Source organism: Spinacia oleracea, chromosome 3 (assembly GCF_020520425.1).
Source record: "Spinacia oleracea cultivar Varoflay chromosome 3, BTI_SOV_V1, whole genome shotgun sequence".
NCBI lineage: Eukaryota > Viridiplantae > Streptophyta > Magnoliopsida > Caryophyllales > Amaranthaceae > Spinacia > Spinacia oleracea.
In genome coordinates this window covers 59,008,597-59,025,671 of record NC_079489.1, presented here as the reverse complement: position 1 = coordinate 59,025,671, position 17,075 = coordinate 59,008,597, and the positions used below count along the sequence as shown (strand labels likewise).

General features: G+C 35.8%; 1 protein-coding gene across 2 annotated transcripts in view; it reads right to left on the bottom strand.

Moving 5' to 3' along the window:
* Positions 1-680: 680 nt before the first annotated feature.
* LOC110784872 (pentatricopeptide repeat-containing protein At1g10910, chloroplastic) overlaps positions 681-17,075 on the bottom strand; it is a 34,732-nt gene continuing 18,337 nt past the window's right edge. For both annotated transcript variants that reach the window (XM_056840352.1, XM_021989319.2), the window contains exons 6-10: positions 11,739-11,838; positions 10,132-10,451; positions 9,114-9,290; positions 8,900-9,028; positions 681-1,023 (exon numbers count right to left, since the gene is read on the bottom strand). In XM_056840352.1, coding sequence (XP_056696330.1) covers positions 808-1,023; positions 8,900-9,028; positions 9,114-9,290; positions 10,132-10,451; positions 11,739-11,838 — 942 coding nt within the window. In that variant the 3' untranslated portion in view covers positions 681-807. The remainder of the gene's footprint in view (positions 1,024-8,899; positions 9,029-9,113; positions 9,291-10,131; positions 10,452-11,738; positions 11,839-17,075) is intronic.

Genomic DNA, 17,075 nt, shown 5'->3' with positions numbered 1-17,075 from the left:
CATTAACCATTATCACGATGGCAATAATACTTTAGTAATTCCTTTATTTTAAGTTGGAAAATGGTTTTATAAAGGCAAGAAATTATTAGGGTGTTACAACCACTATGTCCGTAGTAATAAATTAAATTATGAAGATTTTTAGCACAATAAACATTTTATTTTTACTATTGTTGGGTGTAATAAGATTTTTGTTTGACTTATACACCGTTTATGGTTGAATTTGCCTAACCTAAAATCTTATGATGATACTTTGGTATTTTATACGCGTTCTTTGAATTTTATTGAGATATGATTATGTTTATCATCATAATTGTGAAATAAAAATAGCCGTATTAAAATCTCCTAACCCGGTGGGTCAAGCCAAACCCAGAGATTTTTGTAAGCATTTATCAACCCGAACCGAAAAATGACCGACCAAATGAATCCAAAAGTAATTAATTGCACCGACCCGACCCGCTTTTCAGGTCTAAACATCCATATGTTAGACCATAATTTATTTGCATGCATTTCGAAAATTCTGGTGCATGCTAACATATTAAATATCAACTCTTATTCGCACTCTTCTCCTGTATTTTAGCTCTCATTTCCCACCTTCTCCAGTCCTATTTCTAGCTGCCAGAAATCTATTCTTAGCCGGCTTGGTTGACGTAAGAGACTATAATTAATCATGTGTACTCAAGTTAACAGAAAGTAGACAGATTGGATTACAACAAAATAACGATGGCCTTGAGATTTGGGAGATGGTTGGATCAGTCTCCATGTTAATAGATTGTTAACCTCGCACCCAGAAAAATTAACTGGCTAATTTTAACAAGGTCTTAATGTGCTTGCAATGACATGTTGTTTTGCTAATATCTCAGCAACAAATAGGTGGTTGCCTAAGTTTACGTCCTTGAGGATGAGGTTTCTTGTTGACGGATTGACCACATAGCCATGGTTTGGCATCCATTGCAGTAATTGGAGAATCAATTCCATCTTTTCTGGTTGCGCAACATAACGTGATACGATCAGGTGAAATGCATCCTGAGAGAAACAACAAAGAAAAACCAATCAATCGATCCTGGCACATAACCACTGAACAACATCATGCATATAATAATATGTATACAAATCTAATAAACATACAGACACTGCAACATTTGGCCTTTACTTCTGTTGACACTCATGCTGCAAATACAGGTATTGTCTTAAGACAGGGTCTCTATACTCTCCGTTCCCCCTTCTTTTACCAATCCCCACTCCCATTCTTTTACAAACAACACAAACGGAAAGGGTATTAGCTATTTTCAAAACGGGGAGGTACAAGAATTTTACAGGAGAACAATTCAGGAATACATGACATGATAACACACACAAATCATGTCCATTCATCTGTATTTTTACATATTTTCCATTCTGAACTTCACAGGCAAATTATTTTCTACAATATTTTAAACAGATTGATGTCCATGCTTCCTTCTTTTTTAATCAAAGTAATTAGAGACAACAACAACAAATTAACGCCTCTGTTAACCTAAGCAAATTGTTGTTTTCTCCACATTTAGTTGTCACATTATCCCACAGACTATCACATTTAGGAATTTGGCATGCTTTACAAAAGGAAATTTTGTGGGGAACTACCTACTATAATAATTTGTGATTTTGAAAATAACTACCTATTATCTTATTTTTTGTCCGTAGTATTACCACTTAACGTTTTCCATACCAAATTTCGTCCAAGGGGTCCACGGATAACGGTTTAGCTCTAAGTAAACCCTAATTAAAGGTAATTTGCTCCAAATAAAGCAAAATTTCCCAAATTATAAACCCTAACTTGCAAATAAAATGTGGCTAATGACTTAATTTTGGGATTAATTACCTCTCATCTGGGTATACAATAATATAAGGTTAATTACCTATAGGGTTTATGTTAGAAAATAACACCAGCACTGCCTTCCAGTGCTTCGATACAATGAAGATGAAAATTATGCTAAACTATCGTAACTTAGGTTACTAAGCCTATAGATTACACTAGCCCTAAAGGTTATGAGAAAAAAGCTAAAACTAATTTTGAATGTTGATTGATTGTGCGTCTTTCTCCTAATAAATGATACGGCTTTATAGCTCTTGAATTCTTCGGTTGACGAGGTTACAAAAAAATGGTGGTTACAAAAAAAAACATTGTGTACTTATCCAAAATTATTATGCAAGAGAACAAAATTAAACAAGATTAATTTTACTTCTATCATCAAATTAATCTTGTTTACAGAAAATAAAATAAGAAGATGTTTTCAAAGAGGGACACGTGGCGCTCCATATTTCTTGCAAACTTTCTATTATTAAGGGCATGCTTGGATTGAGGGTAATGTATTAAAGAGGTAATAAAAGTCAAACTAAGGTAATTGAAGGTGATGATGAGGGGATGAAGTGGTGGCAAAGGGAACAAGCTAATGTTGGCAAGAAGAAAATAAAAGGGAAGGGGGAACAAATACCCTTATCATGGGGGAATAGTTACCCACCATCCCACTAGGGTGATTATTACCCTCATTTGGGGAGTAATTACTTCCCCCTTCCTCCCTTCTCCTCACAACACCACCACTACCACAACTTCTCATCACAATACCACCACACCACCCTCCTTGCAACCACCTCGATTCACCTTTATTGTCCTTTTATTATGGTGGTTTGACTTTTATTACCCCCATAATCCATTACACCCAATCCAAGCATGCCCTAAATACTAGGTTAGATCCCGTGCACGCACGGATATTTAATTTTTTTTTTTTAATGTTTAACCGATATATTTCTCCTCATAAAGGAAATGCATAATTAATAAATCTTAAACATACTCATTTAATTATTTAATATGCAATTTTCATCCTATACATATTACATATTTTATATACTTAATACGTTAATTTTTCCATTTGATATATCTATTTGACTAAAATATTACCAAAATCATTTTAAGCAAATTATTATTTATTATTACGTGGTACCTACTAATTTTTATATTTTATTTTCCAATATTCTTTTGTCATACATAAGCAGTTTATAAAAAAAGGATGGTAAATGAAAAAGAAATAAAGTTGATATACTTTTAGAAAAACGTTTTTGGCGTGAAAATTTTGCACCAGGAGGTGACATGTGTCACTCTTTGTGTCTGTTTTAATATAATGTAATAGATTAGAATAGATACGGGTGTAATGCAAAGACTTGTGAGTTGTGACGATTCGAATGAATCATCTGTGAAGAATTTATAAACTTTAAAAATAAGTTCCCTACATTCAATGAAAGGAAAATAAACTGTCTCCAAACCCTTATAAGATAAGAGGTAGCCGCTCAATATTAAGTGTTACGCCATTCGACGCCCATATTTACTTATGTCGCACAGATTTTAATAAGTGAATACACATTTTTACCCTTTTAAACCTACCCACTCACCCCTCTTCTTTCTCTCCCTAACAACCCACCCCACACCCACCCCCCTTTTATCTTTCTCTGTCTCCTTCAATAATCAATCACTTGTCGCGATCACCCCTTCAGAAACACCCTCCCCTAATACAAGCGACCACCCCAAACTCCTCTTCTTCGAAGCCTCACTGCACTCCCTCACCGCTAGGGATGGCGATTCAATCCGAGTCAGACCCGAGTCCGGCCCGATCCGAATCCGACATAAAAAATTCCGAGTCCAAATCCGACAAAAAAAGTCAGACTCTGAACAAGAGGCGGGTCGGATTTGGACGGTCTGAACAAGAGGCGGGTCGAATTTGGATGGTCCGGTCTGTTAAAATTATCCCATAAGAAAAATTCAAAATAAAAAAAATGGCATACACCTACATAAAAGAGTCTACCATCGATAATCCATGAGCTGAATCTGTTAAAACCCCATGCAGTCCTAACAAGTATTCTAAAGTTTTCTGCTACAGTTTGGGAGCTTCTCTTACACTGGTTGGGTTTTCATAGAAAAGCAAAGGATTGGCACACCGAGGTTCTTTTTGCTAGCATGCATGTTAAGAGAAATTCCAGGAAGCATCACCTTTATAGACTGACGTTGGTTACTACGGTTTATGTCCTCTGGATGGAAAGGAACAGAAAATTTCAGAATTCTATTCAAGACATTAGTAGCATTTATAGGAATATTTTGTATATTGTTTATATGAGATTCTCTTTGTTTAAGAAACTCCAAAATGTGGAGTATAGCTTGCCTTGATTGGGTTGTTGTCCTAGGGTGCCCTCCTAGAGGGGATGTTAGGCTCAACACACTGTTACCTGATTCGCTAGTAAGAAATTGGGTACGGGTTCGCAATTCGTTACCTAATTTTCAAAATTAGACCAAAATTGCACCATTTTCATGTTATAATTCGCTTTTTTGGTTCGCGGTTCGTGGGGTAATTAGGGAATTAGGTAACACTGGCTCAACATGTTAAACTCATGGAGTGTTTGGGTTGTATTGGCGTTTTAGTTTTGTTCTCAATTTGGTTAATGAAAGTTAAAATTTACCAAAAAAAAGTATTCTAAAGAATGCTTGCATCATTACATGCAAATGAATACTTATGAGGATGACAAAAAGGAGTGGGATGAACATGTGAATGAGAGCTTCAGCCCTGCCCCTCCCTCATGGATTCCCAAAACTGACTAAGGTGATGAATAAAAGGCGCACAAGAATCTGCAAAGCTTGAGGCAAGGAAATTGTTGAGCAATATCTCCCACCTCGACCCATGTTGAGTCTCCTCAGAACAACCACAACCACGGTAATGTGATCTACCATGTGTGGAAATCCTATGACTGTGCTTGTGGGATATGGAAGGCATCACTGTCATTGGCAAGAAAGGAAATACAATGAAGCTGATTGATGACAATGATGAGGAAATTGGTGAATTCGGACCACACACTGACAAAGCTATCTTTGGAGAACTCATGGAGGGAAGGTTAGACATGATGCCTACTAGGTCATGAAAGCCAAGTTGAAACACATTCAACAAATCTACGTTTGTGGCAGTTTCATAAGTCATTTATGTCGTAGTTATTAATTTATTCAATTTAATAATTTTGGATAATCAATCAAACCAGAGGGGCATTTGTTACACATTTTAATCTTTGCTCTTAAAAGTACTTGTAAGGTCTTTTAGTAGCCCATAATAAAAAGGTTGAAGCCCTAACGGAATAAACATGGAAGCCTAGAAACCCAGAAGAAGAAAGCCCAATTTCTAACCACTCCTCTCACAAGAGAAGTTACCACTAAATAACCACCATTTTACGGTAATCTCACTCAACTAAAGAATTCAAGAGCTATAAAATCTAACATTATAAATCCGTGATGAGAATGATGTGATCTTTCCAAGAGTGAACGAAAGGTCGAGGAAAGCTGAGGATGTCAGGTCAACGACTCAACGAAGGAAAGATCTCCAAGCCCAAGACATACGGAATCCAATTCCACAAGGGTTCATGGGTATGTTCCAACGTTTGAATTACCTAAGTTTGATGAGACCAAAACTAGGCTTTGGATTAAAAAATGTAAAAAAATATTGTAGCCTATGTAAGATTTTTGATGAACAGAAGGTAGACTTGGCTCTTTGAACATGAATGGTAAGGCAGACAACCGATTAGTAGCTATCTTGTTGTTAGAATGCATATGGAGTGGCCTAATTTCATCATTGACTTGAGTATTGGTTTAAGGATGAACATGGCAGTAATGTTGTAGAGAAGTTTAATACATTACATCAGATAGGTACAACTGAGGATTATGTTGATGAGAATCTGAAATCAACAATGATGCAACAAACCACAGTTTTCCTGATAATTATCTTCTTCATAATTTTATTGGTGGCCTTACCATTTGTCAAGGCTTTCAGCAATTGAGTATGCTAGATTAGGTGAGGAGAGTCTAAAGGCCTCAAAATCATATCACCACACCATACATAAAACTAGACCTTCCTATGCTAATTCAGAACAAATTCTAAACCTTTACCAGCACTTCTTCTTACCATTCAAACTAAACATAATCTAACCTACTTCTTCTAAACCTCTTCAACCAAATACCCTAACTGCTGCAGAGAGACATGAAAAACAATTGAAGGGCTTGTGTTATTTTTGTGATCAACCATATGGGAGGAATCACAGATGTCAACTGAAACAAACACAGTTATTTACTGTAGAAATTCCTGGGGATAGTGAAGAGGATGAGATGGATGAAAATGGTTGTAAAATTAGGGAACAAAAAGACCAGGGGCACTATTTTGAGGTAAATGATATAGTGCACTCAATGGGTGTCATAATTTTCAGACAATGAGAGGAAATGTTTTTGTGAAAAGAAACCCCTACATCTTCTGATTGATTCGGGAAGTACTAACAACTTTTTGGACATATCTTTGGCTAGAACCTTAGTTTTGAAGTAAGACTAAGAACCTATAGCTACTCAAGCACTTTCTGGTAGCAACCATTTGGCTTGTAAAGACAACTTCACTTGGAGGTTGTCAGTAGGCATTGAGTTAAAGTCTGATATGTTACTTATTCCACTTGGTTTTTGTAATATGGTTTTGGGAGTGCAGTGGTTAAGTGATTTAGGGACTGTAAAGTGGGATTTTAAGAGGTTGATTATGGAATTTGATCTAAATGGTAAACATTTGGTATTGAAGGGTATTTTTCCCTAAAGGGGTGAGAATCACTCTGGGATCTCAGAAGGTCATGGAAAACTCTATACAGTTGTATTTTCTACAATTATTAGTGACTGAGGGCAGTGATGAGAATATGGGGATAATGAACTGTTCCTCTGAAGTTCATTTAATGCAATAATGCCTTCCTGTATTGATCAGATTCCAGCAAGCATCGTAGAACATTTTGGGTCAAATCCAGTGTTCTATGTATCACAAATTCACAACTGAAAGCTTTTAAAGGGGAATTACCTGTTATGGCTCATTAACTGAAAGCTGATGATGTTGTAATAAATTAATAATACCAGCTGCTAGCCTAGATAAAAGAGTAAGGAAACATCACAACTCAGCTCAAGTTCAGTATTTGGTACAATGGGAGAGCTTTCCTGATTCTGAAGCAACTTGGGAACCTGCTGTTTAGTTTGAAGAAAGGTTTCCAGATTTTCAATTAGACTAATGCAGTGAAAATTTGGTGATTTTTTTCCGTTGCTGTTTCCTTTTGTAGTTCAATTTGAGGTCAAGATTTCCTAAGGGGGAAGGGTAGTAATATTTAGTTACACTTAGCTAAGAAACTAAGTCTTTAAATAGTGTTTTGGGATTGTAATCACGTCATTCATCACCATAAAGAAACCTACATACTTGTCTTTCTCTCTCTATCTCTCTTCCTCTAGTTCTACTCTCTTTGTCTCTCTGAAACTCTGGATTTCTCTTAAGTATTTTATCCAAACTCCATTGTTGTTCAGTTCTCAGGAGCTTGTTACATCCTTCCCCGCTTATATTCTTCTGGAGCAACTAGTTGCTTTCCTAGACATGTTTCATTAGGCTGACCCATTCATACTTCATTGTCATAAAATTGCCTCACCAATTCATGGAGATTTTAGTCCAAGTATCACTATGTAAGAGAGCAAGTCGATGCAGGTTTTATTCAGACTGTCCATGTTCCTAGTTCCTCTCAGCATGCCGATCTCCTCACAAGGGCTCTTCCGGTATCTCAGCATTACACTCTGATGTCCAAGCTTGGACTTCTTCTACAGTCCAGCATGAGGGGGGAATATGGGGATTTTAGATAAATGTACTTTGCTAGTTTGTACAGCTGTCCTAAACACACAAGTATGTGGTTATCCGCACTTCAAGGTATCAGTTAAGTTGACTTCATTGTTAATGCTTTGTATAAGTACAGTATATTCCTCTTTTATTTAATTAATTGCAACAATAATAATTACTACATTTTCTCTCTCCTCATCTTTCCTCTGTAACAATCAGAAATTTTCTGATGTTCTTCAAGGCTCCATGCCCTTGTATAGACGTACGCTGGACCAGATGTCAAGAGAAAAATAATTGCAAAGTAGCAGATGCCCTTTTGGCTTTTCCAAATGTCTATGTAGTCATTTTTCCTTCAAGGCAATGCTCAAAGTAGACAGATATATTATTGTGAGTTGGCCTGGAAGGCCTTCTCTAGCAAGCTTGCTCATCCTATCTTGCCTAACATGATCTAGTCTAGTGTTGTGGAGATGTCTTGGATTTATCTACACATGCGCTTATAAATACTCCCCTTTCCAAAGATACAAACACCTATTATGTTGATGACATGGTGAATAAAAGCTCAAAGTTGGGATTAATAAGCGGAAAAACTTTGACACGAAATTTTCTTTTAAACTATCCAAATAAAAAGATCAATGAAAAACAAAATGAAAGATAAATTTTCATAATGAGCAACGTGGAAATATATTATAGAATTGAAATGAAAGTATAAAAGTTATTCCTTTTATTTTTATGATAACAGTACACTATAAACAAGATAATTAGACAAGAAAGATATTAGAAAGAAAGGGCAGGGTTGACAAATCATGTAGAAGCAAGTTTTAATAAACCTTTTCCATGCTTGGTACTTTCTTTGGCACAACTCTACAAGGAGCCTGATTTATGCACTTAATGGCCAGCTGAACATTTAGACATAAGTTATATGAATGGAATGTTAAACATAATTTATATGAAAACAGCTCCTAAGGGTATTTTGTAAATCAGGTATAAAAAATGGATTTGGTGTTTAGCTGGTAGATTGCCTAAACCTAAATAAAATAGGCTGAAAATAGATCAAGAAGAAGAAGAAAAAAACAGCCTGCAATTAAAGAAAAATGACTAGATCCCTGCCTCATAATTAGCAGGGGAGGGGGAAACTAAGTTGTACAAATTGCATTACATCAAATCAGGCATGTATACATTTCTTACAGCTGAATAACGTATTAACCATCTGGGAATTTCTTTACCTGATCAATATTGTAGCCAGAACTGTGAATAGCTTCCAGTGCATCATTTATTAAGTTTACATCCCCGAATCTTATGAATGCTCCTAAAAACTTTTGAACAGCTTCTGGTGAGAGAAATTTCGCATTGTCCTGTAAATAAATGTAATAGAATGTCACTTTTTTCAGAATGATAACAAATAGTATAAAACACAGAATTCAAGAATTCAAAACAAACCTTCACTACCACAAATGCATTCTCCAAAAGCTGTCCGGCTATTAGTATGTACAATATCTTTTCATGGAGGGTATTGCATATTGCTTTTTCACTATATATTAAAATCTCGTAGATAGAAAATGCTTCAGAGTGCGCACCAACACTACTAAGTTGAAGTGCCAAGGAGTATAATACTTCCTGCAGAGTCCGACAAATTCAATTGTTGCAATTTAAGGTAACTATTCCACAAGAAACAAACATTTCCTCACCAGCCAAAAAAAAACTGACTTACTTTTGTTACTGATAGGGAGAGGGTAAGAAACAAAACACAACAAGAATGATTCTCAGAAGCGGATGCCAAGAGAAAGGCCTTGAGGAAGGTTTTACATTACAAAGAACTTGCAAAAGAAAACAAAATTGTGTTTCACAGACACAAATGAGACATAGCATTATAACAATCCAAACCAAATTGGTAAGGCGATCCCCTAGTGCTGATTTAACTCACAAGATATGTACTCCGTATAAGTTTTTATTTGTCAACAAATAAGATAAGAAAAGTGATCACATGATCCTAAACTAAGCGTTCGTCTGGAATACCTTTTTTTCCCTTCAAAAAAAAAGAGTTAGTCTGGATGAACGCATGAAAAGAAATTGTAATTCCAAGGAAATTTTACATCTTAGAAAGTGTACAAAAACTTTTAGTTGAATAAGGAAAAGCTCCGTTAACCAAACAAGCACTTACCATCATTTGGAAAAATTAAAATAGCTTTTTCCAATTTCTGAACTAATTAGTGTCAATACCAAAGCCCAAAAATGTACTTGTAACAAGTAAATAAAACTAAAAAATCTCTGTTAAAATGGGAGAAAGTGCCCAAGGAACTCATCTAGGTAACATCAAAGGGTTCAAGAAAAAAAAAATTCTTACAGTAACACGGGAACTCATGTCAGCCATTGAAAATCATAGCCCTTAAAAACTCTACATTTCATAACCTGTCGTGCATTATGTAACTTATTAACATGGGAAAAAAAAACTATTTACCTCCTCCGGTTGAAGACCTTTATTTATCATATCTTTAACGGTACGATATGCAAGCAGATACAACTTCTCTTTGCAAAAGTACTTCAGTAGAATATGAAAAGTATTCTGATTAGGATTTATACCCAGTTTATCCATTTTTTCCATTGTCTGCATCACACAGTCCATATCTCCTGTTCTACAATAAGCACACAACAAACCATTTAAAATGGTCACGTCGTATTTATTGTACGAAACTTCATATTTCATAGCCAAATTCTTAGCTTCGTCCAAAAGCCCAGCTCTACATAAAGCTGTAATCATAATACTGTGTGAATATCCATCTGCAAGAATAAATACAGACATATTGTAAATTCAAATGTTCACTGTAATCTAGGTCATAAAATACAAATCACAGAAGTCAAAATTGTACTCTATATTAGCAACTCCAGTGCAGAAAGATGGTACACCTTGAGAACAATTTTAGCACATAATACATCATACACTCTACTTGACCCAGACCCATTCGCCCTTGCAGGTTTTTAACCTGACCAACAATTATATTTCCCTCTTGACAGTTTTTTGTCAGATACTCCTTCCGTTTCTGAATAGATGCAGCACTTGCATTTGCACATAGTTTTAAGAGAGTTTGTTGATATTAGTAGTATAAGGTGCAAATGAGCTAGTTGATGAATTCTTTAATCCAATAAATGAGATTTATAAGAGAGAAACAATAAAAAATTGTTTGAGCCAATGAGAGATGCAGAGAGAAACATTAAATAAATATTGTTGGGACCATGACAGAGGAAACAACGATTACAAAAATTGTAGAAGGCTGTTATATATGGAAGTGATGCATTTATTGAGAAACAGACGAATAAGGCAAGTGATATCTACTCAGGAACGGAGGGAGTATATTACAATGATGAGTTACATATGCTTTAAGCAATATTTCTGGTATAAAATAGCATCTACAAGCAAATGAATGAAGTTTTCAACAAAGTATGATCTCAAATTATCAACATTATACATCTTAGTAAATATTATGCATATTGCTCTGCCAAGGACTGAAAAGAAAATCATGGTCTGAAACTCGAGAGAAAAGACTATGGCAAACATTTTCCAGTAGTAACAAGCAAAATAGCACCTACATGTTGTATCCATGTGACAGTTGTGTTGTCTATAGAAATGGAGTTAATCAAGGCCATTTGGTTATCCAAGGGTTGTCACGCTTACCATTCGATAAAATGCTATCTTGTAATACCTCTGTGTTGTAAAATCATAGCAGAATGCCAAATCCATTACAGACCGATATGTTAACCAATACTTATTATAGTCCATTATAAGAGAAATTACGCATATTCACACTTTAGAAATTCACGTACAACAAAGCATTAAATTCAAACTTTATGCCTTAATCGTTAACCTGATAGATTTAGTTTCAGGGACCATAAGTCGAGGTAAGGGCCAATAAGCTCGGATAAGTTCAGATAAGGGCTATCAAGTTTAATGTACATCTAAAAAAAGTTTATAGGGGTAATGAGTTAATATTAAGAGTTTGGAGATTGAAGCCTTAGTCACTACAGATATTCAAAACCAAACATGATGGTGGATTCAGCCCTGAAATATACCAGATCTGACTCGTCTCTCATTCATCTGATCAAAAGTTAATTTAGCTTCATGAATCTTCCCAGATTTTGAGAGACCATCCATCAGCACACAATAAGGCCTCTGCAAAAAGGTTGACAATCATAAAAGAAATGGACTCTAGTAAACGTGAGAGGGGAAAAAAGTTTGCTGCAAAATTACCCCAAAAAATAACAAGTAAAGATGAAAGACATAATGCAGAACACAGACAATACAGTGCTATACTGTCCTGGAGATCTTGGCATATTCCACATGCAAATGCTGGTAGGATCTAAATATGATAGATCATCAACCACATTGAACATGTGGTTGCCCACCATTTGAGTCATGCTGTGGTTTTGAATTAATGAGCTCTAAGTTAACATAGCGCAATGGAGCCTTACAAGTCCCATACTTTGCTCCTAAACTAGGTGCCAAAACATGCATATAATAAGGGGTTGGAAAATGTTCAAACTCCCCTGAAGTTTGAGTGTTGAGCTGAAAAAGGAAAAGGAAAGGTGAAGCTTGGTAAGCTTCAAACTGATCCTAAGCAAGATATTTGCTAGTTTTCCGTCACAGAAGTCTGATTTTCTTGGACACATTTGGAACCAGAGAAACATGGATGAGAACCCCTGATAAGAATGGAATTACAAGCCAGCAACTTAATAGTCATTGTTCTTCGGTTCCCTTTACTATGTTTATTCACTAGTTAAGTACAATATAGCTGTGAGCAAAAAATTTAAACAGGAGCATAAGACATTAATGACAAATCCAGAGAGTTTCATGGATATGCATAGCACACACGACTAAACTAATCAGAGAGGGTTCCTTAGGAAGAGATGTTAATTATCATTTAATTGATGCATGCAGTATTATCTGGGGTTACATAAAGCCATGAGAAAGGAAAGACTTTAGCATGGACAGCTTGGCTAACGAGGCTCAATATAGTTGACAAACTCAAGAGTAGAAGACTGAATAAGTGATTCACTCTAGATGTCTGATTGTGTAGTGGCAGCAGGGAGATGGTGATAATAATTTTAGCATTCTAATAAAGTTGGCAAGATCTCTATGGACTAAACATGAAATAGTGGGAGGCCACAGTACATGTTTGGCCAACTTTCAGTTTTTATGGCTGAAAATAAGTGGCCATATTCCGTTCTCTAGTTGTGACTTGTGAATACTTGTGGGTTAGAGAGTTTTTCTCACATCATTTTGGTGCATCTTATGGTTTTCCCTGGATCTTATTTTGGCAATGCACAGAATCATTGACACTGAGTCTTTCCCACCAACTCTTAAAGAGCTCCTGGTCATCTGTTAATGTATATACTGCTTATGAGTTTAAAACCCTTAAATCATACAATACCAATCCAATACTCTGGTGCATCTAATGAAGCTTTCACCTTATTATGTTTGAAAACGGTGGTTGTATGAATAAACTGTTTGTGTTTAAAGGGGACAACGTGAATTAAATGTTCTTTTGTGTGTAGGACAGTAGCCCAAGTAGATAAATATGTAAAAAAAATTGGGCGTAGTTAACCTAAAGCCCAACCAATATTTTAAAGACCCAGCCGCCAACTTCCATCAAACCCTAGAGGCTGTCAATCAGTCCCCCCCCCCCCCCCCCTTCCTCCTATCAGTTGTTCTCACCACAAAATAAGTCAATTTTCATGGAGAAGTCGACAGCCTACAAGAATTCAGTTAAATCTCGGTCGGAAATGTTTGATGGGGCCGAATTCCACTTCAACGCGGTCGAACTGGCTGAGATCTCGTTGTTTCAAAAACTGCCTTTACAAACCGCTAAATATCGGTTCGGAAATCCCGATATGAAACAGATAAACCGTGATATTTTACATTGTGGCCCTCGTGTGTATGAAGAACTCTGTTTTTCTAGCAGAAGGAAGTTTTGATCATTGTCCTTCTCTTATAAAGGTCTATGTAGATCATGTTGGTAGGAAGCCTTTTAAATATTTCAGTATGTGGGCTAAGTCTGACAAACTTGCGGATAATGTGAAAGAGGTATGCAAAAGGGCTATCCCGGATTGCAAAATGTTTGTAGTTGTCTCAAAACTCAAACTCCTCAAACAAAATCTAAAGTTGATTAATACGGAAGTATATGGGGATGAAGGGATACAAGATGCTAAAACCTATCATGACTTGATAGTAATACAGGAGATGCTACAGAAAGTTGCTGTACATTTGCAGAAGAAGAAAAAGTAGCTAGTGAAAGATATCATGTAGCTCATAATTAGTACTTCCTCCGATTCAAAATAGTTGCAACACTTTGTTTTTGCACTATTCACATAATCTACTTTGTTTAATTTTGATGATCTACACTTTGGGAAAAACATATTCATGTGGGATCTTGTTAAATTCGTCTTAATGTATATTTTGCAAAAGGGAAATTTGTCAAATACTACCTAGGTCTTTCATGACATTGAAAATTACTACCTAATTTGTTAAAAGTTGTCAATTACTACCTAGGTGCTTAGTTATTGTTGTCAATTACTACCTTAGCTCATATTTCAGCTAACTAGTCACTAATCATATCACAATTAATCGTTAATTATTTTAACTAATTAATAATAGTTAAAAAAAATCCAAAACTAATTAAATCAAAAGTACCAAAAAAAAAAAACTAAAAAAGATTAATAAGTGTTGCATTCTCCACCATAACAAAACTTGGTATTTGGTAAGGAAAAATGGCGTCATTCACGTGATGCCTCCAACCTCCAATTCTACAAATTCGGATCTCAACTATAATCATCATAGTCTTAATCTTAATAATCATCATTATTATACTAAGAATTCTTCATCATCTTCTCAAATGATCTCCGACTTTACCCCCGCAAAAGTTGTTTACAACAATAATCCGGCGTAAGAGGGGATGGATACGGCTTAGTCAATCAGGGGCAATTTCTGCAATTGGGGCTGAGGAGGAGGAGACGGTGGCGATACGGCAACAGAGTGATAGACTAGCGAGAGGGAGACGGTGGAGGAGGTTTGCAGGGAGATAGTAGCAGGGAAGAGAGAGATGGAGTGTAAGTTTGAGGATTTTCTGGTGAAGGCAAGGGCGAAGATGGAAGGAGAAGTTTGGAGGAGGATGTGAAGGTTGGGGTTTATGGGGATTTGGAGATGAGTGGAGGGTTTTTTTTGGGTATTTTTTAATTTTCTGATTCAATTAGTTTGGGATTTTTTTTAATTAATTAAATTTATTAAAGTATGATTAAGAGTTAATTATGATATGATTAGTGACTAATTGGTTGGAATATGGATTAAGATAGCAATTTACAACAATAACTAAACACCTAGATAGTAATTGACAACTTTTAACAACGCAGGTAGTAATTTGCAAAGTCACTAAAGATGTAGGTAGTAATTGAAAATTTTCCTTTGCGAAAATCAAATTTTTATAGTTTTTACTTATCGGTAATTAAATAGTATTAATTGTTCAAGATATGCATTGGCAAGTGTGAAAAGCAAAGTGTTGCAACTAAAAAGAATGGGAGGAAGTACATTTCTTTTCTGAAGCAAAAAGATAAGAATCAATGGTGCGGTGAAGGTGATGAGAATTCAAGATTCTTTCACAAGAGAATTAAAATGAGAAGAATCCAAAACAGGATAAATGCTATTCAATATGAACAAGGGGTTTGGGTTAACACCCCCGAGGAAGTAAAGGATGCTTTTCTGGGATTTTATAGGAACATGCTTGGCACAAGAAAGGGTGGCAGAAGAAATATTAGTACTTAGATTATTGAAATGGGAGCATTGCTTACGTATGAGCTCAATTTCACTCTTAACATTGTTAAGGAGGCTCTCTTCTTCATTCCGGGGGAAATAGACTCGGGGATTGATGAGAATATTGTGAATGTGATTCTTGTTAGGACACGCTTTCCTATTCTAGGAGATTATTGTTAGGACACGCTTTCCTATTGTTGTAGCATCATTGAATGTAGCACGTTTATAAAATGGCAATCACAAAAAAAAAATTAAGCATGTGCTACATTCAATATATGTTTATGTTCACGCTCCACTCGACCATCTTGTGTACCCACACACGCTTTTCTGTTTATGAACCTAACAACTATGTTGAAGCTTCAAAACATCAACAATGGAGAAATGCGATGAAGGAGGAGCTAAAAATGATTGAGAAAATTCGTACTTATCACAAAGAGACCAAAACATAAAGATGTAGTTGGAAAGAGGGTCTATAGAACCAAACTTAATCCAGATGGCTCAATTCAAAAGTTCAAAGCAAGGCTTGTTGTAAAAGGATACTCTCAACAATATGGTACTGATTACACCGAGACATTTGCTCCTGTAGCGAGACATGATACAATAAGAATCTTAATTGCCTTAGCTGCTCAACATAAATGGAATACTTTCCAGATGGATGTAAAGTCCGCATTCTTAAATGGCTATCTCCAAGAAGAGATATATGTCGAACAACCAGAAGGATTCGTGATTGAAGGAAAAGAAAATCAAGCTTATAAGCTTAAGAAAGCGCTATAAGGGTTGAAACAAGCTCCACGAGCTTGGTACAACAGAATTAATGAGTTCGTGCTGAAGTTTGGATTTGAAAGAAATCCAAGTGAACCCACTTTGTATGTAAAGCATACAAAATTAGATTTGATGATTTTATCCCTATATGTTGACGATTTAATCATTACGGGAAATAATGAAGCAATGATTGGCGACTTCAAGAAGCATATGAAATAAGAAATTGAAATGATAAATCTAGGCTTAATGAACTTCTTTCTCGGTTTGAAGTAAAGCAAACAAATGAAGGCATCTTTATAACACGGAGAAAGTATGCAGAAGCTATCCTAAAGAAATCCAAGATGGATAAGTGCAAAGTTATGTCAACACCACTACCTATAAATGAAAAACTGTCTAAAGAAGATGGAGCTGAAAAGGCTAATCCTAGCATTTACAGGGGTAACGTTGGATACTTGTTATATCTAACAGCTTGAAGACTTGATCTTATATTTTCTGAAAGTCTTTTATCAAGGTTTATGCAAAACCCAGTCAACTTCACTATTCCACTACAAAGAGAGTTTTAAGATACCTAAAAGGCACTAAAGAATTAGGTATCTGGTACAAACCAACTAAAAATTCGGAATTAGTTGGGTATTCTGATAATGATTGGGGTGGATGTATTGATGATATGAAAAGCACATCAGGTTATGCATTTACTCTAGGAAGTGGAATATTCTTATGGCAATCACAAAAACAAGATAATGTTGTTCAACCAAATAGCCGCGTGTGCAGATGTGAATCAAGCAATTTGGTTAAGTAAAGTGCTCAAAGATATGGGAAAGAACAATGTAATCCGACAAAATACT